At 36.6% G+C, this 24,658-nt stretch overlaps 1 protein-coding gene across 2 annotated transcripts in view; it reads left to right on the top strand.

Annotated features, from left to right (window-relative positions):
• The window catches only part of Sec71 (ADP ribosylation factor guanine nucleotide exchange factor Sec71), a 115,262-nt gene that overhangs the window by 33,751 nt on the left and 56,853 nt on the right, over positions 1-24,658 (top strand). For both annotated transcript variants that reach the window (XM_083143739.1, XM_083143740.1), the window contains exons 11-12: positions 2,424-2,622; positions 21,509-21,668. In XM_083143739.1, coding sequence (XP_082999865.1) covers positions 2,424-2,622; positions 21,509-21,668 — 359 coding nt within the window. The remainder of the gene's footprint in view (positions 1-2,423; positions 2,623-21,508; positions 21,669-24,658) is intronic.

Below are 24,658 nucleotides of genomic sequence, written 5' to 3'. Positions count from 1 at the left end.
TGAAAAGTGGGAGATGCATTTTGTGACCATATTTTGTCACGAAATAATGCGAAATGAACTGCAAAAAGCGAAATTCACTCTTAAACACGAAATTCAGGGTTTATTCACCGATGAGACACCTTCTGAGGTCTGAATTATCCTGAAAGTTATGCAATTCCCGGAAAATTGATTAATTCTGCTGTTAATATTGGAGAAGCAAAAATGGACCCCTTTATACAGAAATAAACTTAATACTCGGATAACTACATAAATGTGCTATTAGAAGTGAAATGTTAATTCTGTGGAATAAGTGTAGTTTTTAAATTAAATTTAGGATTATATTCATAATTTTAAAACTAATATGTCTTTTTATATACCACTTTTCATCCATTTTTTCACCGTTATAACACCGATATTTTATTTTATTTACCGCTTTTGAACCCGAAATTGACTCAGTTTTTGTACCGAAATTTTGCTTTTTTATTTACCAAAAATATGTGCCTCTAGATATAAGTCTTGTGAGGTGCTAGCTATATACATGTATAGACTGAAGCAAAGAATCAGGGTTCCCGCTGACATGAAAAAGTAAGGGAAATCAGTTTATGGGAGAAAACATAATGGAAAAGTTAGGTCACTTTGTAAAAATATAAAAAAAATGTGGAAAAGTTTCTGAAATTGGATGGTTTTGATGTTTGCCAAGATTAGGGACGGCAAGAACACATTACAATTTTATTCAATCTTCTCGATATTAGATATTTTGTGTAAAAATTATAGTTTTTCTTCATTTATTTGGAAAAATGTTCAACAAATTTCTTTCATTCATGCATGCAAAGTTTCAGACTTAACATTTATATATTAGCACATTAAAGCATTAGAAAATGGCCCAGAAAGTTACGTGGAAAAACCTGGTAAATAACGAATTTGTTTTGCCAAAATGAATTGGAACTTTGAAAGTCTTTCATAGCTTTAAGAATTCGCAAATTGAGTAGTGTTTTCACTAAATAATAATGTAATGCAATTTGTTTATGTTAAATTACTTCTTCTTTAAAAGAGATGTGAATGGTCTTCTCAATATTCGTACAATCTTTTTATAACGTTTCCCATTAGTAGTTGCAACAGAGATGCATAATTTTCTTGAACTATTCCACATTGTGCAACATGAAATCTATCTTGGAATATCCTCTAGACCTTGGTTACCAATTTGCTTCAACAAAATTGGAAAATATTGGTTGGGATTCAATCACTGCCAGTATTTCCTCAAAATCTGAGTGTCCACGGAGTCTGCAAGAATGTATGACACTTTCTCAGAGTATAATTATCCTGGAAATTATGCATAATTTTCATTATTTGTACAAGGAAGAAATGGATTTTGTGATTAAATTATTATTTCCTGTTCAATTATGAATATTTTAAATCAAAATCTCTGTGTGATTTGCTATAATATAGCTCCAGTGGAAAACCTATGTATTTAAAATTTACAAGTATTCTGAACTACTTCGAATTGTTACAATTTTCAAATATCAGTAAGGGTGGGAATCGGTGGGAGTATAAACAGTGGTATTGGTATTGATTCAGAGTGGTAAAATCATGTGGTTGTACACTCCTATTCAGATAAAGTGGTACATACTTAAACTGTCCAACATTACAAAATGTGTCTCTTTATATGAACAGGGGTGTATATACTGGAAATTAGGGATGGGACCAATTAATCGGTACTCTATCGGTATCTGCCAATATAGGCATACCGGTAAAATTACCGATTATTTTACCGATCCGATATATCGATAAATATCTTATAATTTAGTGCAAAATTCTGCCATTTTGTTGCAATTTTTATGGATAATCTCGATGCCCTACTTTTTAAAAAAGTAATTGTCTAAATATTCAACTTCTGTTGCACTGCAGTCACCTCGAAACACACATTCATTAAGATCAAGGAACATTTCAGGTTCTTCAAGGACCATTTCTAATTTTATATTGGATCAGTAGAATATCGGTTATCGATATTGGTAAATTTTATATCGGTATTGGCCAAAATTTCATATTGGCCCATCCCTACTGGAAACTATATGTTGATAAATACAGAGAAAATAGTACTCCCTGTATCCACGAAACTGTTTTCTTCTTCTTTGTGTCCTATTTTCTCCATATTTGTCTACTACCACATTTCTCTTCTCCCAATTATGAATATATATTGATACTTTTGTAACAAAATTTTCATTATATGCAATTTTTATCCTTGGCTTTTTTGGAAATTTATCCGGGAAAGAAACTAATTCTATGTGACATACAATGGCATGAAACGGTGAATTTACCTTGGTGATGGAGTATGCAACCTGTTGTAGTAATTTTTTATATTTACATGTTCATGTTTATAGAAATTTTGCAAACAGCATTAATATTACATTAATTTGTATTAAATTACTGCACATTTTCTTTTCAAGGTCAAGAACGGATACGAGAAACTGCTGATGAAAATGATTCTGGTAAGGGAACCATTCGATCCTTCGGGAGCTGTGGGAGCTTGAATTCAGTGAGTTCAAGCCAGACAAGCGTAGGACCAGCACGAGACTTGCCTGATACTCCTGAGCAATTTGAGGTCGTGAAACATCAAAAAGAAATCTGGGAGCATGGTATAGATATGTAAGTTTCTATTTCGAAGTTACATCTATGCAAGTATTTAGTCAAATGTTAAGTTCCCTTTCAGTAATGGCATAAGGGAAATAGTGGTTAAATTTGTAGCACAAGATACTGACTCGGAATTTAACTTGTGAGCCTTTTTTTACCTGTTGAACCCATGAGATTAAGGGATGAGGTGTAACAGTGTCATAGAGCCTATTGAAGACCACAAAGACATCACAAAGAAAAAAATGAAAAATTTAAGTGATTTTATTTTCCTTATTATCGTGGGGTGTTTAAATGAGAAGTATTATTTTTAATATTCCTGTCATGAAGGTTGATCCAAAAATTCTCAGAATTCTCTTGAGATTCTTATATTGCTCAGGTTGACACCCTCTTCTCTGAGTTATATCTAGCTATATTCCTTTGAAATTGCATTTATTTATTTATTTTGTAACAGTCTTTTCTTGTTACCTTACTTGCGCCTTTAAGATGTTTTTTACTGATCTATTGCAACTACAAACATAGAAGAGAAATTTAGTTAGTAGCAGCCCTCTCCCACCTCAAACATATTTACAAACTAGCAATTATTGTATTGAAAGCAAGTAGCTTTACAAGTTTAGGATTCAATGGTAATATCATTGAACTAGTGGACAGGGCTAAATAAACTTTTTCCTTGCAAAAGAAATCTCAGATCCCAAATCTCCTCCCCTGCCTGTTCTGAGAATAGAATGGAGAAAAATAGCTTGAGTCTTTGTTTCCAGTGTTGCCACATGTTTATGTCCCAGTGCCATTGAATATTTTATACCCATATTGTGGAATTATTTATGATGATTCCACTTTGGATCCTAATAGGAACTTTTCAGGTTATTTTCGTGCATTCTATATTGCCTGTTGATACCTGTTTTTAGTAACTTTCATACAATGTTATATATATTTGTTTTAGTTTAAAAAAAAATCGTTACTGAAAGAAATTCATAAAGGTGAGAATTTTTTTTCAAAATGAAGGAGGAGGTGTTGTGGATTTTAGAAAAAATGTTAAATAATAACACATTTAACAACATACTTTCTATAATTTTTAAAAACAGGATTTGAAAAACTTTGTATTCTCAGTTCCATCCATAAAGGGTTAATATCAGGTAAGGAATTTAGATAAGGGGATATTTCCCTGTATACATTGAAGGGTGCAATACGTGAGGGATCCAAATGAATCCAGAAGTTTGTAATTGTGTATTTATTTTTAGGTATTACAATGTACTGTCGATTTGATGCAATGCATCACTTTTTGAAGCAGTCCTGAAACTCTTGGAAAGAGATGCCTTTTAATGCGTCAGTCGTTTTTTATTCACCTATACACATCCGCTAAACATTCTTTTCTTTTAGGACTTTCTTCATTCGGGGGAATAAAAAGAAGTCGCATAGAGTGAGATTGGGTGGATAAGCTGGGTGATTCTGTTTTTGGTTAAAAATTGTGTCACACTCAAGGCTTTGTGCGCTGGCAAGTTGTCGTGGTGAAGCCACCCCTCCCCACTTTGCCACAACTCGGGGCATTTTCATCTCATCGCATCATGCAAACATTTCAGAACTTGTAGGTAAAACGCCTGGTTAACAGGTTGACAGTTAGGAATGAATTCTGTGTGAACAATGCCGTTTGCATCAGAAATAATCGTCTTGACATGTCACCCTGAGAGAGGTTGGTCTGCAAATGACAATTCACCGTTCCTGAAGCAGGAAGACCACTCGTAAACTTGTGTCTTCCCCACAGCATCTTCCTTGTAAGCTGTTTCAAGCATTACAACTGTTCCCCTGCCATTTTCCATAACATAAAACAGAATTTCACAACCGCATGTTGTTCAAACTTTTCAGCCATCACAAAAATCGATGAACAAGCGAGAGGCAGTTAACAAACAAATTTACTACGTGGCAGCACGACTTCACTCGAGGACGTCGTCGGCAGACTGATGCTGAAGACATTTAGCGGCGGAAGCATGTACTACAATGGGCCTGCTCACAAGAGAACAATTCCATTTTCTTAAGGCTCCCCCCATATATGTCTATATGTGCTGATGAGCCCAGACATTTTAATTTGTTCATTCATTTGTCACTTCACATATAGATAAGAGTGAGAGGAAGATATGATGTAGTTTCTTTCCTTCAGTCCAGTGCTATACTTTTATTACTATATAGTACAGTAAAACCCCAATTTTACGTTCTCGCATTATACCTTTTCCCACTTAATATGTTCATCCAGTCAGGCCCCGGCAAAAGGCCATGTTAAATAATAGGACATTCACCTCGATCTTACGTTTGCTCTAACTCCCGTTCCCCACTTTATACGTTCTCCGAGCCGTGAGGATGTTTTAATATTTTCCAGAAACCTGTTCTCTTGACCACATGAGTTCTCCCTCCCTCCCTCCCTCCCTTCCTTCCACCTTGAACTTCCAGAAGTTAGGTTTTCGTGCTAGAGGAGGGAGGGAAAAGGTATGGTTCCTGGGAGGGGAGAGGAGGTGCACAAGTTGCATTTGTCATACCTCCCTTGAGGGACAGGAAGGGAAAAGGGCACTTCTTGCATTCCCCATGAATATGAAATGGGCCGATCCTTCTGCCGCAGGTTCAGACAACAAGTGCACTGTTGCCAAACTGATGCTCTCTAAATGATGCCTTCCCTAGAGTTTGGACACAATGTGTGTGACTGAGGTGTCTTTGTTCACCCTTCCCCTCCACAAAAACGCAAGTGGAAAATTGACAACAGGACTCTTATCATCATTCGTTTATTTGCCCACACATTTACGGAATTCCTCCTAGTTGACAGGAACGAAAAAAAAGAGGGGGGACTTGTTTGTAAAAACTTTTCCGTTCTTCTTGTTTGCAACATTGAAAATGGAAAAAAATTAAGGATTTGCCATACCGGATAACAACAGCACTTTTTCTTCAGTGGAAATATGTTTAGATTCCTAAGGAAATATGATTGGATCTAGTTCGATTATTTTTAATCGTGTCAAATCAATTGTGTGTGTGTGGGGGGGGGGATGAAGTTGGGATAAATGATTGTTCTACGTAAGGCAAAGAATGTTTTCTCTATGCATATTGCGTAACTTGTATGTTGTAAAGTGATGGTGCCAGGAAAAATGAGTGAATAAACGAGGGTTGCGGCAATATTTTCTGAGAGCAGCCAAATTTAGTGCACATCTAAATGCCATTAAAATGTGTATGTGGTCCAAAATAGCAAGGGGCCTGCCCAAGCGTGGTGCTGATCACATCACCTTGAAATTGGAAAATCGAAGAATATGTGGGGTAAAGGAAGCTGGAGCATGATACTGATCATACCATCTCCCACATCCCTGTGTGTGTGTGTGCAGGGTGGCGACAGACCTGGAAAACCGGGAAAAGTCAGGGAATTTGAGGTGTCAAAAAAAGTCAGGGAAATGTCAGGGAATTTCAACATCATTGACTTCGAACACTCTTTTGACGAAAATTGTTATAACTCGGGCACTATGGGAGCAATCTACTTGGGATAACTTTTGTTTTGCAGCTAAAACATCAGTGCATGCAACGGTGTACAATTTACAACACCGGACCGAGGAAGGGGGCTTGGGGGGCACGTCCCCCGAATTTTAATGGAAAAAAATCTGGAGTTTGCCCCCTCTTCTTCCGCTATTTTGGGGAGAAGGCGCAAACTTTAGTATTCTTTTTAAAGAATGGACACTTCTCAAGAGAATGAAACATGTTTTATGTTCTTGGGTGCCATACAAGTTGAATAATAACCCAAAATGTGATTTTTTTTTACGAAAAATAACTATTTGCATTTTTGGAGGAAAATTGTTATAACTCGGGCAGTAAGGGATCAATCTACTTCGGATAAGTTTTGTTTTGCAGCTAAAACATCAGAGCATGCAACCGTGTACAATTCAGAACGCCGAACCGAGGAAAAGGGGTTTGGGGGGAGCGACTACCGAATTTCAATGAAAAAAAAAAACAACATAAAAATCTGGAGTTTACCCCCTCTTTTCCCGCTATTTGGGAAGAAGGTGCAAACTTTAGTATTCTTTTCAAAGAATGGACATTTCTTAAGAGAATGAAACATGTTTCATGTTCATTGGTGCCATACAAGTTGAATAATATGCCAAAATGTGATTTTTCTTTTTTTACGAAAAATAGGTAATTTGCATGTTTGGTGGAGAATTGTTATAACTCGGGTACTATGGGAGCAATCTACTTCGGATAAGTTTTGGTTTTCAGCTAAAACATCAGAGCATGCAACCGTGTACAATTCAGAACACCGAACCGAAGAAGGGGGGGGGGGGGGGGGGTTTGGGGGCGCGACCACCGAATTTCAATGAAAAAAACAACATAAAAATCTGGAGTTTACATCCTGTTCTCCCGCTATTTTGGGAAGAAGGCGCAAACCTTAGTATTCTCTTCAAAGAATGAACGTTTCCAAAGAGATTGAAACATGTTTCATGTTCTCGGGTGCCATACAAGTTGAATAATAAGCCTTTTTTTTCTTTCGAAAAATAGGTAACTTGCATTTTTGGAGGAAAATTGTTATAACTCTGGCACTAAGGGAGCAATCTACTTCGGATTTTTGTTTTGCAGATAAAACATCATAGCATACAACTGTGTACAATTCAGATCGCCGAACCGAGGAAAGGGGGTTTGGGGGGAGCGACTACCGAATTTCAATGAAAAAAACCATAAAAATCTGGAGTTTACCCCTTCTTCTCCCGCTATTTGGGAAGAAGGTGCGAACTTTAATATTCTTTTCAAAGAATGAACATTTCTCAAAAGAATGAAACATGTTTCATGTTCTTTGGTGCCATACAAGTTGAATAATGAGCCAAAATGTGAAAGAAACTCTGTTCGGAAATGTGCTATGCATATGTTGCAGGGGGGGGGGGGGGGGAGGTTGGTCATCAGTATGAATTTCCCAGGCTTGCTCCAGACCTGTGTCCGAGTTTCCACACAAACATAAGAGTATGAAGGTCCAAAAAGCACATTCATTTCGTAATCAGCACCATGATACCATATGGTATCATCGGGCCAGTACGACCTTACTCTGATGATACCATATGGTTGGTATCATCGGAGGAGTAAAGGTTAAGCCTCTAAATATTATGTGGAAAATGCATTGAATTATCATTTTTTCTTGTCCGTATGGGAGTAGTAAGGGGACCTGTCGACAGATGGAGGGGATAAGAGCGGGTGGCGCCATCCGATAGTTGTCGGACATCGTAGTAAGGCATTTTGTTGGACAAACTTAGGGGACATGGAAACAAATATGTTCCATTGATACATACGATTTTTGTCGAATATCGCCACCCGACAAAGTATCTCACTACAACATGCAACAGAAATAGAATGGACTGAAACATACAACAAAAATCGCATGCATAAACAAGAAGAGCTTTAGACTGAAAATATGCTGCTGGAATTTTATTACTCTTCTGGCTCACTTCACCTTATTGAATGTAGCAGTGCTTGCGAAGGCTTTCTTTTATCATCCTGACGTATTACTGGTTTCGCACAAGTTAACATACGTTTACAATGACATTGCAATATTCTTAGATATCAAGAAGAATCCAACCAAACGGGATATATGTTAAATACTATCACGAAAAAGTGAAACATAAATCTGCATTGGTGAACGTTTTAAAAATTGGCAAGTGCATGCTCCCAACCTCAAATTTACTGCAACACTAGTATTGCAATGAAATTAACGCCACTCTCTGTCCTGTCTGTTTAATCTCGTGAGAGATGGTCTTAAATCTCTCACTGAGGGAAGTTAATGTCCAGTATTATGAAATAAAATACTAATAATAAATACGTAAATATTTTAATATATTTACTCGAATTATTCAATCATAACAGCAAATCACTTCCTTCAAGATTGACTTTTCTCTGCCAGCCCTGCTAAATTTCACTTTCCTTCTACTGATTTATACGAGGGGTGGCCAGAAAGTAATTGCCAATTAGTAGGTACATTGATTTTTTGCATACTCCAAAATCGTGAAAAATGGTAATTGCTGCGAAATTATGTTTAGGAATGTGCAGTGATGTCTGGACACATTTTTCGCCCATTCGAAATATCGAAATAATGCGAATTATAGGCATTTTTAGCTATTTGTTTTTAAAGAAATGTCCTAAAACAATTCCATGAAATCCAACACCCTTGTCTTTTCTAGGCCATGTTTGTGTACATAGAACATGCAAGTTTTCCAACATTTTACTCAAGAGTAAACTATAGAGTTATACGTACGTGGAATAATTCCGACAGCCACATTGAATCATTTATTTCCCACGATTTTTTCAACTTCTATCAAAACCATTTGCATCACAGAGCAAAGTGGCAGGGTTCTAACAGGAGATCGAGTGTGTATCTACCGTCACACGGGAGCCACATCTTCGAATTTGTCGCACGAGATATGTTTTGAATTACCAAGCTAAGTGCGCACTATCGGCATTTGTCGAGTGAGTAAGAAGTGTGATTTGTGGTACAACCAGCACGAGAAATGATGAACTCCTCTCAGGCAGATTTGGCTACACTTAAAACTTGCTCAACATGCCCATATGAGCTTTTTGCTCAAGTGTGGAACCCTGTCTAATCCAAGATTTTTGTAAAAATGCCCTCGGGAAGTTCCTGTGAAATGATGAGCCCCCTCAGATTGATTTGTCCACACTTACAAAAGGCACTTCTGTCAGATTGTTGTCCATAAGCTTGTTAAAAATATGCCCCTCTTGATATTTTTTTTGCCCACACTTAAAACTAAGCCACCCTCACACACCCACACCCACACTTTTTTTCTTCCGGTCCACTTCCGGTTTGCCTACTTCCGGTCCACTTGTGGCCTATTTCTGGTTTATTTCTATTGCATCATGTTGTGCAACAAATTATTAGACATGTGTTGTTTTCTGATTGGTTGGTTATGACATAATGTGATGATGTGTTTTATTCTGATTGGCTTATTGTTTCAGATGTTTTCAATGCGGTCTGTGCTTAGGCTATATAAAGAGATTTTGCATTGCATATCACCCAGTATTGTGAGAGTTGTTGAAGAGTAAGGGTGTTTTGTTGCAGTGCTGCTCATATTTTTTAAACACAAAAATATTGCAGATTTGTATAAATTGAATTACAAATCTATTTGATTTAATATACAGAATTTTTGACAACCTGTCATAGGTTTATTAAGTATAAAGTTTTGATTTGGACCCCAAGAAATTTTATATAAATAGCAAAGCCAAAAATATTAACACACACACACACACACACACACACAAATCACACTTCTGAACCCAACTGATATTTTTTATTAAGCATAGAATTTTGATTTGATCCCCAGGAAATCTTATATAATAAACAACAACAAAAATGCCAAATCAAAAATATTGTAATCAATGCAAAAATAATATAACCAGCCCCAATTGGGCCAGGCATCAAAGGAATTGTAATCCAGACAAATGCAGAACTCCCACAAAAATATGCCCTAAATGCCATAGAAAATATAATCTGGAATATTTCACATATAAACATAAAGGTACTTGCTCTGCACAGTCATCAACATTGCCCCCACAACCATCTACATCTGGTCTGAAAAGGAAGCATGAAACACCTGTTAATGCTAGAACAGCAAAGCAGCCACGCTATGCACCACCTATCCATAGCAGTTTTGCTGGCCAATTAAGGGATTACCGGTTTGTATCAGAGCCAAGATGTGGTATTAAGAATTTTTTGAACAGTTTAAATCCTGATGTGCAGGCAATTCTAAATGCACAAAATGGCTCTTATAAGCTGTCCCTCAAATTGTTTACACAATATAAGAAGCCAAATGGCACAAAATTTACACAGCCCTACATAACAGAAACTGTACCGGTATATTGAAATGCAAATTCAGACAAAATAATAAGCAGTTTGATAGATCAATTGAATATTAAACACTCTGAATTTGCTGCAAAAGAGTCTGGATGGAGCCTATGCGGATCTCCACACAAGTTATATATTAATATTTCTGAATTCAGCCCATTACAAGGTTCCACTTATGTGCCTTTACCTGCCAATATTAAAAACAAACAAGCCGTGGTTAATATAAAAAATAATGATGAGAAATGCTTTTTGTGGTGTATTTTAGCTGCTTTGTATCCAGTTTCAAGGGATCCTGAGAGAATAAGTTATTATAAACAACATGAAAATGATTTTGATGAAGCAATGGAGGGTTTAGAATATCCAATGTCTGTACAGAATATTGATAAATTTGAAAAAAAAAAGGCCAGGAATATCAATGGTAAACAATTATCTATTAATGTTTTTATTTGTTCTACTGGCCGTGGCAATTGCTTGATAGCACCTCTCAGAATCAGTACATTTGATGATGATTCTGCTGTTCCGATTGATCTGCTCTTAATTGAAGGGGATGATACACACCATTATACTCTGATACAAAATCTTGAAGCTTTAGTCAGAACACAACTAGACAAATTTAATAGAACATTTAAGTTGTGCCGAAGATGTTTAACTGTATTTGATGGTAGAAAAATGGTGAATGGGGTTCGGGAAGTGAATACAGAAATTGCTAAAAACAAGTTAATTGAGCATCTGAAATACTGTGGGAATCATAAACCTGTTCATATGCTTATGCCTAACCCAAATGAAAATGCCAAATTCAAAAAATTTGAAGCCTTGTTGGAACACCCAGCATATATAGTCTGTGATTTTGAATCAAACCTCAAACCTCTTGCATTCTGTAGCCCAGATCCTGATGAACCTTCAATTACATCATACCATACATGAACCTTCTAGTTTTTGTTATATAATTATACAGAATGCTGTTGCTAGTGAACCACACTTATACATGGGACCAGATGCCATCAAAAAATTTGCACATAAAATAGAAAATGAGTGCCGTGACATAGCATCTAATGTCTTATTAAAATCAAAACCCATGTTGCCTTTAACAGAGAAACAGATTGAAGATTTCAACAATGGAGAAAAATGCCCGGTATGTGATTCTGAATTTTCAGATATAAATATCAAGGTACATCACCATTCCCATACAGATGGTAAATTCTTAATGGCCCTGTGTAATAGCTGTAATATTAAGATCCAGAGACCAAAATTTGTCCCCATATTTTGCCATGGTGCATCCAATTATGATTTTCATCATTTGATCAGGTACGAGGGGTTTGACAAGCAGAATTTAAATATTTTAGCTGAAAATAATGAGAAATATATTGCCATTAGCAAAATAATTAAAGTTAATGGTGTTCCTATTCACTTAAGATTTCTTGATTCATACAGAATTTCATCGGCTAGCCTGGCTACACTGGCCACTCAATTATCTGATGATCAATTCAAAATCACATGTGCTTTGTTTCCAAATCAGGACCTGAAATTAATTAGGCGAAAGGGTGTATATCCATATGATTATGTTACAGATTTTTCTAAATTTGATGAGTGTTCTCTGCCACCACAACAAGAGTTTTACAGCAAAATCAGAGGATCTGGAATCACTGATGAAGATTATCACCATGTCCAGTTGATGTGGAACAATTTAAAATGCCAGACATTTGGTGATTATCACAAGGCTTATTTAAAACTTGATGTCACTCTCTTAGCTGATATACTGCAGGCATTCAGAAAATCTTCCATGCAAAATTATAAGCTGGATCCAATGTATTTTATAGTGCTCCGGGCCTAGCATGGTCTGCAATGTTTTTAAACACTAAAATGCAATTGGATCTGATCCAGGATCAGGATATGTATCTGTTTATGGAACAATGTATAAGAGGAGGCATGGTGCAATGTTCTCAGAGATATGCCAGAGCAAATAACAAATATATTCCTGATTATGATCCAGCACTGCCATCAAATTATATACTGTATGTGAATGCAAACAGCCTGTATGGTTATGCTATGATGAAAAAACTGCCATATGCAGGGCTTGAATGGGTCGAAGATTTTAATATTGAAGATCTTAAGGATTTTGATGACAGTAACTATGGCCTGTTCTTAGAGGTTGATCTGGCAATTCCTGATGATTTACACAAGACATTTTCTGATCTGCCCCCAATTCCTGAGGTTAAGTGTTCACCTGGCTCTAAACAGAAGAAATTGATGATGACTCTAGAGCCGAAACAGGATTATCATATATTACAAAAACCTCCAGTTCCTGATGAAACATGGTGTTCAAGTGACCAAAGTTGGAAAAGTTTTGAGGTTCAGGCACTCAAGATGGTTGAAACCATATATTGATACAAACACAGAGCTTCGAACATCTGCAATGAGCCAATTTGATAAGACCTTGTTTAAATTGATGGTCAATTCAGTGTATGGCAAAACAATTGAAAATGTCAGAAAACATATTGATGTTAAAATAATTACTGACCCCAGCCGGAGCAAAAAATTGATTGCAAAGCCCAACTTCACTTACAGAAGAATTTATGATGAGAATATGGCACTTTTCAACATGAAAAAAACAAAGATTAAGTTTGATAAGCCTATTTATGTAGGGGCTGTGATATTGGAATTGGCCAAATTACACATGTTAAAATTGTATTATGATGTGTTGAAGCCTTTTTATAAGTATCGTGTAAAACTGATGTACATGGACACAGATAGTTTTGTTCTTGATATTCAAACAGAAGATGTTTATCAAGATATAGCACAGCCTGAATTGTTTAAATATTTTGATACCACTGAACATTCAAAAATTAAACACCACAACAAAAAGGTGCCTGGCAAGTTAAAAGATGAGACACTTGGTGATGTTATTGTGGCATTTGCTGGGTTAAGGGCCAAGATGTACAGTTTTGAAACATGTAGTGGCGCTGTTGCCAAAAAGGCCAAGGGCATTGGCAGAGTGACTGTAGACAAAGAGCTTGAATTTGAAGATTACAAAAATTGCCTCAAATCATGTAGCACAATCAGAACATCAGAATCCAGAATTCAGAGTGTGGATCACTTGTTGACTACAAATATTGTAAGAAAAGTGGCTCTGGACCCACATGATGATAAGAGATGCATTTTATCATGTGGCATACATACTCTACCATGGGGTCATTGTGATTTGAAAAGTGGCAAACAATGCCCAATTACAGAGCATGATTTGAAATAAATAAACATGCCTATGAACTTATTTGGGTTCAAAAAACAGGCTATTATGGACCTGCCAACACCACAACCCTCTTCTGATATGATATCTAAACTAAGTGCTTTGTTAATTATTCATCTGAACAGCATACTTACAGATGTTGATGATGAAACAGGTAAAACATTGTACATATTTAACAATAATTTAAATCATTACCAATTACCTGTAGGTGGTCAATTGCAATTTATTACAACCCCTGAGGGTAATGTCAAGATTTCAGTAGGGAGAAATATTTATAGAATTAAGCACTCAAACATGATTTCTGGCACTGTATATACTGTTTCTGCTGGTGACTGCTTATATATTGAGGTCCCTGGGTCATATGACAAGCTTATACCTTTTTTATAGAATTAAGAATTAGATATTCAATAATAAATAAGCACTAAAACAAAAATGCCTAATGATATATTTGGCCATACAAGGCATGAAGATCACAGTGATGAGATTCTGATGCTTGATGTCAGAGTCAAGAAATTAAGAAGTGATTAAGAAATTAAGAAGCAGCTGATCCGAGACAACACCAATTTTATATGTGTGTTTCATGAAGATCATACCAACCTCAAACACATACATGATGAATATGTAGGTTTTGCAGTAGGTGCTGGAACCAGGACAGTTATGGGTTTGTCACAATTGATATGACAAGAAAACCCAATAGTGGCAAATACAGAAATAAAATCAACAATTTTCTAGACATTGAAACATATATAAATAACCATGAAAAGGCCAATCATTGATGATCTTAAATTAAGAGATTATCTTGTAAAAAGATTTAAGGGATGGAAATCACAGAACCGAGGAATTTATGAACAACACAAACAAACAGAACAGCCTATTATTGATGCTATTAGTGAATTAGGTAAAAATATCAAAACTGTTACAGAGCAAAATCAAAATTTGATCACAGAGCTTGTACCTGTAGCTGCTAGGAACATATTAGATTATCCAATCACCCCACTTTCCAGTATTCATACACCTAGTCCTGTTGCTCCTCGAAGAATTGAAGCTATTCTGGATCCTATTGAATTGGGTCTTCTTGCTCAAAAATATTTAAGCACACCTAAAGACAACAAAGATGAGGTCTTTGGCTTATATGCCGACACAGAGCGTGATGGTAGCATCATACATAGAATTGGCAATTTCAGAGTAACATTTATGGGAGATGATCTAATTGTATATTCAGAATCTCATCTTGGAGAAAAGGGTGGTTTTGTTAAATATCCCGGCACACCTGGATTGTGGGAACTGATGACTAGGAAAAGACCTGGCAGCTATACAGATCAAGATTATGAGCATTACAAAGAAATATTAATAAAATCAGATGCTCTATACCAGAACAATGATCCCACACAAAAAAGAGTCAAGTCTAGCAGTGGAGCAAAATACAACAATTTAATCAAGCCCATATGGTCACAGATCAAGACAGGCAGTGGAATCAAACAATACAACACTCTGCCTAAAGAATTTGTGTGGGTTGATGATGTCAGGAAACTTGTAGATAGGTTATTGGTGATAGCTGGGGAGGAAAATGCTGGCAACCACAATTTTTACAATGAAAAGGTTGGAATTATGGACATGATAAGCACAAAATTGTCTAATTTTATAGTGAATGACACTAAGGGGATTGGATATCTTATAAAAATTATTAATACTCTACCACCTAAATTTTGGAATATCTCTGAGGGTCGGGGGTTGGTTAATGACATTATAAACAAGCTGCCATTTGAACTACACATTCCAGGCTATCAGTATTGAGGTCCAGGCACAAAATTGGAGCATAGATTAAACAGAGGTGATCCTTGTGTTAATCCCCTAGATGCTGCTTGTAGAGACCATGACATAGCATACAACACACATTCTGATCTTGACAAGAGACATGTTGCAGACAAGAAATTAGAAGAGGCTGCATTTGGTAGATTTGTAAGCAAAGATGCTTCTTTGAGTGAGAGAATAGCAGCATTGGGGACCACCATAGCTATGAACACCAAACAAAAACTGGGGTGGGGGCTGTGAATATGTATATAATAAACCTACAATGAAGGCCAAGGGTGTTATGTATCAAATACCTTATGCAGGTCTTAAATCTCTTAAAACTATTGATAGCCTTTTAACAAAAAAGCAGCGGAAGAAAAAAAAATCTTCTCTTGCAAAGGGCCATGGTATGAAATTGTTGCTTAGTACCCCCCAATTAAAAAAAATTACAACAATCTAGAAAAAAATCACATGTGGGGGGTTTCATATTTACTATCCCGGCCATCTTAGCAGCACTTGGGCCTGTTGGGAGCTTGGCTGGGGGATCAGCTGCCATAGCAAAAACAGTAATAGATGCCAAGAAAAATAAGGCAGAATTAGATGAAATAAAGCGCCATAACCTGGCCATAGAGAAACAAGGCAAAGGTGTTAAGAGAGCCATGAATAAGTTTAAAAAAAACAAGAGCCGCTTACAAACCAAGATATTGAAGCTTTAATCAAGCCACTGGGCATCAAAAATTTTAGAGGTGTGTATATGTCTGATTGTTTACCAGAACAACCACTCAACAAAGAGTGTGGCATTGTTAATTTGGATAAGTACAAAAATCAGGGCACTCACTGGATCTGTTATCTTAAATATTTAAACAATGAGGCATTTGTGTTTGATTCATTTGGAGGTGTTCCACCTGAAAATTTAGTAAAATATCTAAAATCAGCTAATCTTTATTACAATAATGCCCGTGTTCAAAACTTCAAAGATGTTAATTGTGGACATTTGTGTTTATCTGTTCTTAGATATATGTCTCAAATAAATAAACCATCAATTGAAAATTTTCAAAAAGCCTTGTGGTATTTAAAACATCATGGGGGTATTCCATCTCACCAGCCAAAATTCAATATTGAAACTCAAATTACATGATGATATAGTATATCCCAAAACAATAGCTCTCAGAGCATTTTATGGCATGTACTTGATCCCTAATATTACACACCACAACAACAAAATTGCAGTAGGGGATCAAAAAATTGTCATCACTCCAGGGCAGTATAATCTGTCCACTCTAAATGCTCAATTACCCAGAGGTATAGTATTAACTCAAAATTCTGTCACTCACAGAGTAGAGATTGTATCTGCTACAGAAACAGTGGATCTGGGTACTATAGGAGAGCTGTTAGGCTTTGAGAACAACACAAAACTTGAACCAGCCATCAAACACACTGCTATTAATATACCTAAATTCTTAGCCATAGAGACTCTGAATATTCACTGTAATGTGGCTGAGGGTATGATCACCAAATCAAATGGCATAGGCACTCACAAACAAACTGGCATCATTGCAACATTTAAACCTAATTCTGAATTTATGGAGCCCATCATCTACACTCCATCCCCAACATTATATTTTCCTGTGTGCCATAATAGAATAGATAACATTGAATTGATGGTCACTGATGAAAAAGAAGAATTAGTTGATTTTGCTGGAGCCACAACAACTGCTATCATAGAGATTAATATTTAAATAAAAATACATACAAAAAAAATGGAAAATATTGAGAGTTATGAGCTACAATCATTCCGCCCAAACAGGAGGACATTTGCAAATTTAAATCAACCCAACACAGAGATTGAGGTTGATCTTGATGTAGGGGATGGCTTTATACACCCCCACAGAGCAGATCTATACATCAAATTTGATGTTGTAAAGCTCGATGGAACAGATTATCCGGCAAATTCAAATATAAGATTGGTGGATAATTTTGTGCCGCATCTGTTCTCTGAAATTGAGATCAGAAAGCATGGTGTTGTTATAAACAGAGTGGATTATCCCGGCATTACCTCCACAACTTTGGCCACACTAAAATTATCCAAAACCGAGGCATCATACTACAAAATAGGTGGATTTGAGGCTGGTGATAAAATATTATCCAAGAGCCACACAGTGCTGTTCCCAATGCGCCTGTTGCCAGGATTCTTCTCAGGTTACAAAGATATTATGTGGAAGGGTGGTTTAAGAATCACATTTAGAAGAGCTGCCAATGATAATAATGCTTTGATAAGGTACAGCACATTAAACTCTACAGGGGAAGCTCTGCCCAATACCCTACCTGATGAAGGCAAATGCATTATTCAGACTATGGAGCTAAGAATCCCAGTTGTTGAATATGAAGCCAGTTATGCTCTTAAATACAAAGCAGATATAATAAAAAATCCACAGATTCCTTTACAATTTTATACATATCAATGTGTACAGAAGCCTGCCGCTGGTACTTATTATGAGTTTGATGCTACAAATTCATTCTCCAGTATACAATATGACATGCCGGATTTTGTGGTGGTACTGTTTCAGACTGGAAGACACAATAATCAGGAAAAAAATTCAAGTAGATTTGATAACTGCAACATCAAGAACATATATCTTAAAGATGGCAGAAATGAGGTATTCCCTAGAGAAAATTATAATTTAGACATGTCCAAGGATGATTTTCTTAAATTATATGAAGCATTTACAGCATACAAAAGGGTCACTACTGGCAATACTGACATGTATTACACACCAGATGAATTCAAAGCACAGAGACCCATGTTTGTCATCAACACTTCAAAAAGAAAACAAGTTGTGGTTAATGACAGGACAAACATTAAAATTATCTGTGAATTCCACGATACACTCCCCGATGACACCATATGTAGTGTTATTCTCATAGGTGAAAAATCATATGTTTATGATGTAAGAAATGAGAGAGTCACAGAGCAATTCTAAAAGATCTTTGCATATTTCATTGTTTTAGTATTAGATAAACAAATTGAACCTGGTATCCAATTGAACTTAAACCGGAAGTAAATATGGGTGGGTGTGGGTTTTATGAGCATCTTAGCTTAGTTTTAGGTGTGGGCAAAAAAAATATCAAGAGGGGCATATTTTTAACAAGCTTATGGACAACAATCGGACAGAAGTGCCTTTTGTAAGTGTGGACAAATCAATCTGAGGGGGCTCATCATTTCACAGGAACTTCCCGAGGGCATTTTTACAAAAATCTTGGATTAGACAGGGTTCCACACTTGAGCAAAAAGCTCATATGGGCATGTTGAGCAAGTTTTAAGTGTAGCCAAATCTGCCTGAGAGGGGTTCATCATTTCTCGTGCTGGTTGTACCAGAAATCACACTACTTGAGTAATAATGGAGCTCAGTCGTTAGGGCATCTGACTACTATGTGAGAGACCCGGGGTCGATCCCCTGTGGGGGAGAACCAGGATGTTTTCCACCTATTCAAACTGCTCCGGCGCCCACCCAGCATCATATGAAGCTGGTACCTTGAGGAAACATGAGGGATAAAGGTAGCCAGGAGTGTGGTGCTGATCACATTACCCCAACCTTCAGCCGTGATCAAGAAAGTGTGTGGCCCTAACTCCACACCAAAATTCCATTATCTAAAATCCTTACCTTAAAATTAATAAAGGGGTATGGAAAATAACTTTCCCAAAATAACTTTCAAGATATCAAACTCTCGCGAAGAGGCATAAGCCATGTGACTTACAATTTGAAACAGTAGTTTAAAAACACCATGAAGGTATAATTTCAGATATTTGCCAGAAAATGCACTAAAATGAAAATGTGAATTTTGGGAAAAATTTTCGGCATAATCACCACCGTTGTTCTGGCATGTGTCGCAGATGGCACTAAATTTTGTATGCCCATGGTATATGTGTCTGACAGCAAAGACTGGAACTATCTCTACCGCAATGTAGCTGTCAAATCGTTGCCTTGCCAGAAACCTCTTCAGTTAAACAAAAAGATGAAAGTAGGTACATTCAAGGCCAGGGCTGTACAGGGAGTGGTCTAAGATCTCTCACCTGAAGTGATGCAAAGGGCCCGTGTGTACTCAGCTCTATGGGGTTGTGCACATTCGATTGGCCTTCCGTGAATTGTCTGCACCATCGTCTGACCATACTATCACGCACGACGTCCGGTCTGCACAACTCACACGATTGCTCTGTGTCAAATTCTGAGCGTGCAATGTAGGCTACATCGCAGTCGGTGAGAGACTTCATGAGAGCTGCAATCTTTAACCTAGAACCGTCCTAAACCGGCTACATTGCAACTGTACCAGATTACAGCTACATGCCACTTCTTCCTGCCTGTATGTGTGTGTGTCGCTCTCCGACCACTAGTGTTGCGTATAGGCACCATTGGAGCTTTTTCAGGATGCCCCTCGTATATGAACTTTCAGAAGCTTTTATTATTAGAGTGTTCCTGTTTTAATGTGTTGGTTAGCTAAATCAGGTTACTGTACAATGCAATTCTATAAATTCCTTGCGTTAAATTTCTAATACTTACATACCCTTTTCGTCAGCATTAATGGTATAACTGCATGTTGTCAGTTTCACAGCACTTCACTTGAATATACTGTACTGAAGCAGAAATCCCATCGATAATGTAAGGAAATATGACACTTTCTTTTGTTCGATTCAGTTGTTTCACTTATATGCAAGAGTTAAGTTGTTTGCTTTACAGAGAAGAGAGAAGTAGCTTTATGCATTGAAAAATGAGTCCGCACTCATAGTTTTTGCAAGCAGAGGTTTCCAAACCTCAGTGGAAATATCAACATATAATACAGAGAATGTATAAGGAGACTGATAAATTACAAATTGTATTTCTTAATCAATCACTCTTATCTCATTTAGTCGTAACTTTAAAAATAATCAAGTATTTTATTTTAAACTTACTGCGTATGACAAAATTCCATAATCCTTCCGTAGCTTGTGAATTGTAATAATTTTCCAAATTCACTATTTTGCAGTTTGAATTGAAATCATAGAGAATAGAGAAATTAAGTCAATTTAATAGAAGATAATATTGGTACTTAGCAAAACCATACGTGGATCTGTGTGAGTTTATTATTTCTATTTGCAAAAACATCGATTTAGTTTAGTTTGTAATTGTCAGGGAAAAATGTAAATTTTGTCCTGGAAAACCTGGAAAAGTCAGGGAATTTCATTTCTGCTTGTTTGTAGCCACCCTGGTGTGTGTGTGTGTGTGTGTGTGTGTGTATATATATATATATATATATATATATATGCATCACGGCATGGTGCAAAGTGCATGGGAAACTCATGCCCCCTATGGTATCATCACTAGTCCTGTAATTACTGAAAAGTGCCAATTATTTCTGCCCCGATTTTCTTGCTTGTGTGGAAGTGAAAGCCCCTTATACAAGACATCATAACCAATTAATATAATGGTGATAAGCGATCTCCCCTCTCCTTTCCTCTGATGTCTAAAATTATGTTGTTGCTTTTGAACCTGAATATGCACTTCTTCCAGGAACATAGTGTACAGCCAGTAAGAAGAAGAAAAAAAAACCTTCCACCCATAGGAGCTCGTTAATCTGCCACTGTGCACAGCTATGCAGTAATTGAAAGATTCAACTCCGTTCCCTTTCTTTAATGCCCTGGGTCCTATATCTTGCTCATATGTCCAAAGCATTGACAGAATGCATGGGAGAGTATCTAATCAGTGATCTTTCTCCCCCCCCCCCCTTTCTTCTTTCTGCAACTTGGCCCACTCCACCACCTGTAGTGTGTAGTCCTTTCTTACTGACACTTGTTTCACCCCCCCCCCCCTTATGCTTTCCTGCTTTTTACGTTTCCCGCATTTTACTTTTTATTTTTTTTATTTTTTACAGGCCCCTGAAAAACGTAAAATTGGGGTTTGACTAGTATGTTTTAGAGATAATACTAGTGTAAAGAATGTATTGTGTTTTTCTTCAACCAATTCTACTTTTTATATATTCAATAGGTTCAACAGGAAGCCAAAGAAAGGATTGCAGTTTCTTCAGGATCAGAGTTTACTAGGAGAAACTACTTCTGACATAGCTGAATTCTTTCACACAGACGACAGGCTAGACAAAACTATTCTTGGTGATTTCCTAGGAGATAACGATAAATTTAGTAAAGAGGTATGTTTGAGTAGCTCTTTGTTGTGGGTTTTGCAATTTTGTGTTTCATGTCTATCCATAGGTTCATATCCCATGGCTGGGCATTTTAACAGGTATTTTCCATGTGAATTCTCAGTCAGACTGGGTGAATTTTGGGATGGTATTTTTAACTTAGACCACTGATGCTTTTTTTCTCCCACCTTCCTTCTTCATCTTGCCTACATATATAACTCATTAGGGATGGGACCGATTAATTGGTACTATATCGGTATCGGCCGATATAGGCATATTGGTGTATCTAAAATTACAGATTACTTTACCTATCCAATATATCGATAAATATCTGAAAATTTAGTGCAAAATTCTGCCATTTTGTTGTAAGTTTTATGGATAATCTCCAAGCTCTACTTTCTAAAAAAGTAAATGTCTAAATATGCAATTTCTTTTGCACTGCAGTCACCTTGAAACACACGTTTATTAAGGAGGTCAATGAACCTTTCAGGTTTTTCAAGGACCATTTCTAATTTTATATCGGATCGGTAGAATATCATTTATGGGTATCGGTAAATTGGTAAATTTTATATCGGTACTTAATCGGTATCGCCAAAAATTTCATATCTGCCCATCCCTATAACTTATTCTATTGCGACAAATAAACAGCTTCAAGTAACCAAGCATGTTTAGTTGATACTTATGTGATCACGGTGGAACCCTCAACTGTTGCATTTCTGCTTGAATTTCCCCACTCTGATGCACGCATGTGACACAGCTTCTCTCTTAACAATCTCTACCTGTGACGATTGAGGCACATTACATTCACACTACTTCACACATACCATCCAATGAAGCATGGTTGCCATAACAATTTGCATACAAGTACCAGCACCCTTCTGGGAATTTTTTGATAACATCTCATATATCATGTTATCCAGCTTAAGACCTGTGCAAGTCATGGCCAAAGGGCATATTAAATGAAATGCTTTCTAACTATTAATTCCATGTACTTGGCTCTGTATTTGAATGATAAGTAGATTTCTAAACTATTCATCCTATTATATGTGGGTTAAGTCATAAGTCATGGCAACTATTGTTTTCTTTTCTTGTGAACTAGGCATAACACGAAAAATCTAAGATATACGTTTGAAAGTGTATGGAATGTACTTTCGAAAGAAGCCACCAGATGGTGTATGTGAACACGGTGGGGTAGTAAACATGCACACAAGTTCAATCGGTGAGTGAGAGCATTCGAAAATGGAGGTCATGAAGGAGGAGCAACGTTCATACGTTAAAATAGCAGTTTTCCACCGCAGAAATGCATGGGAATGCTATACAGAGCTACGGAAAGCACTGGGTGTGCATGCCTTGCCCTATGAAACAGTGGCGAGGTGGGTGGAGGCCTTCAAATGGGTCAGAGTGTCAACTGCCGATCTGTCTCTTGCAGTGGGCATCCTGTGTCCAAGGACAAAGATGTACAGGTAATGGTAATTGAACAGTGTTTACATGAGGATAGGTGCCATGCCTTAATAGAACACAAGTGGATAACCAGGGTGAATACTTTGAAGATTGTTAAACAGTGTAGTCTTGTGTACTTGTTGTTCATGCCATAATAAAACACTGTTGTCCAATGTCCTGTGTTCTGCCTCTTCCCTACGAGAGTCTCCTGAATCCAGACTTATCTGCTGACACTTTCAAATGTATATCTTAGATTTTTCATGTTGTCTTCTGTTTGCGAGAAAAAAAATAGTTGCCATGACGTATGACTTAACCCTCGTATCTATATCATAGAAATTATCTCTATATGAGAGTCATTTGGCAAGAAAGGATTGGCTTTCGTATACTTCAGTAAAAGGCAATTACATACATTTTCTTTATGGCAATTATAAATTAAATTTAGTTATCTTAGGGATGTGACGAAGCTGAAAATTCACTGATGCCGATGTACTTGTTGATAATTTTTGGAACCGATACCGATGCCGATATTTAACCGATTCTGATACATAAGGTTATTAAACAGAAATGGGATGTTATTTTCAGCATGACAAAAATAAATTTGCTATGTACATTTCTATTGCATATCATATGTATATACATATATATTCTCAAGAGATGCGAATGTACATTTGCATCTACAAAAGGTGGTTATGTGAACCTTTAAGAAGAACATGGATTCTCAAGAGATTTAACATTAGTACACAAGCAGCTCTTTGAAATGCAAAATGAATTCCTGTTCTTAATGTTGGAAATTTACTGCTGCCAGGTTCAACTTCAGAAACACAAGATTTGGAAGCACTTCAGGAAGTAACCTACTTCTTCTCTTATCGCAAATCTGTCCAGCAACACTGAACACTCAATCACTGAATACTGATGCAGCAGGTATGCCCAAGTATTTTCTCAGCACTTGCTTCAGGTTTGAATACTCAGTTTTGAATTTCCAATACAACAGCAGATCCTGGTTCAGCAATGTACTGTTTTATTTCCGATTTTGAGTTAGGTTGATCCTCTGAATGAGAGTTTGCAATAATTTTATTACAAAAACTCTACAATAATGATGAATCATAACCTAATTTTCAATAAATCTTACAAAACTAATATATAAAACTTATTAGAAGGTAAAACTCTAGTATAATCTGTACCGGTTTAAATATCGGATTTTTGCCGATTCCGATACCGATATGTCAATTTCTGCCGATTTTCATACATCTCTAATCGGCTTCGGCACATCCCTAAGTCATCTTCTTACGTGTGGTCATCTTCTCAATTTTAATGAAAAGCACAAATTCTGTAAAAATGATCACTATATTAACATATTTCTACCACAGTAAAATATTCAGAAACAATAAAAAAAATTGATAAGATAATACTCATAAGTGCAGAGCCATCTATTGTTCACCACAGCAAGCCATAGCTTTACACAGTAGCGATTTTTTAATTTTTTTTTATTTTGGTTTCAAATTATTCTTTAATATGTTAAATTCATGCAATATTGTCATACACTATTCAATTTTGTTATT

This window comes from Lepisma saccharinum, chromosome 22, assembly GCF_977018435.1.
Source record: "Lepisma saccharinum chromosome 22, izLepSacc3.1, whole genome shotgun sequence".
NCBI classification, from domain to species: Eukaryota; Metazoa; Arthropoda; class Insecta; order Zygentoma; family Lepismatidae; genus Lepisma; species Lepisma saccharinum.
This window is presented reverse-complemented; position numbering and strand designations above follow the sequence as displayed.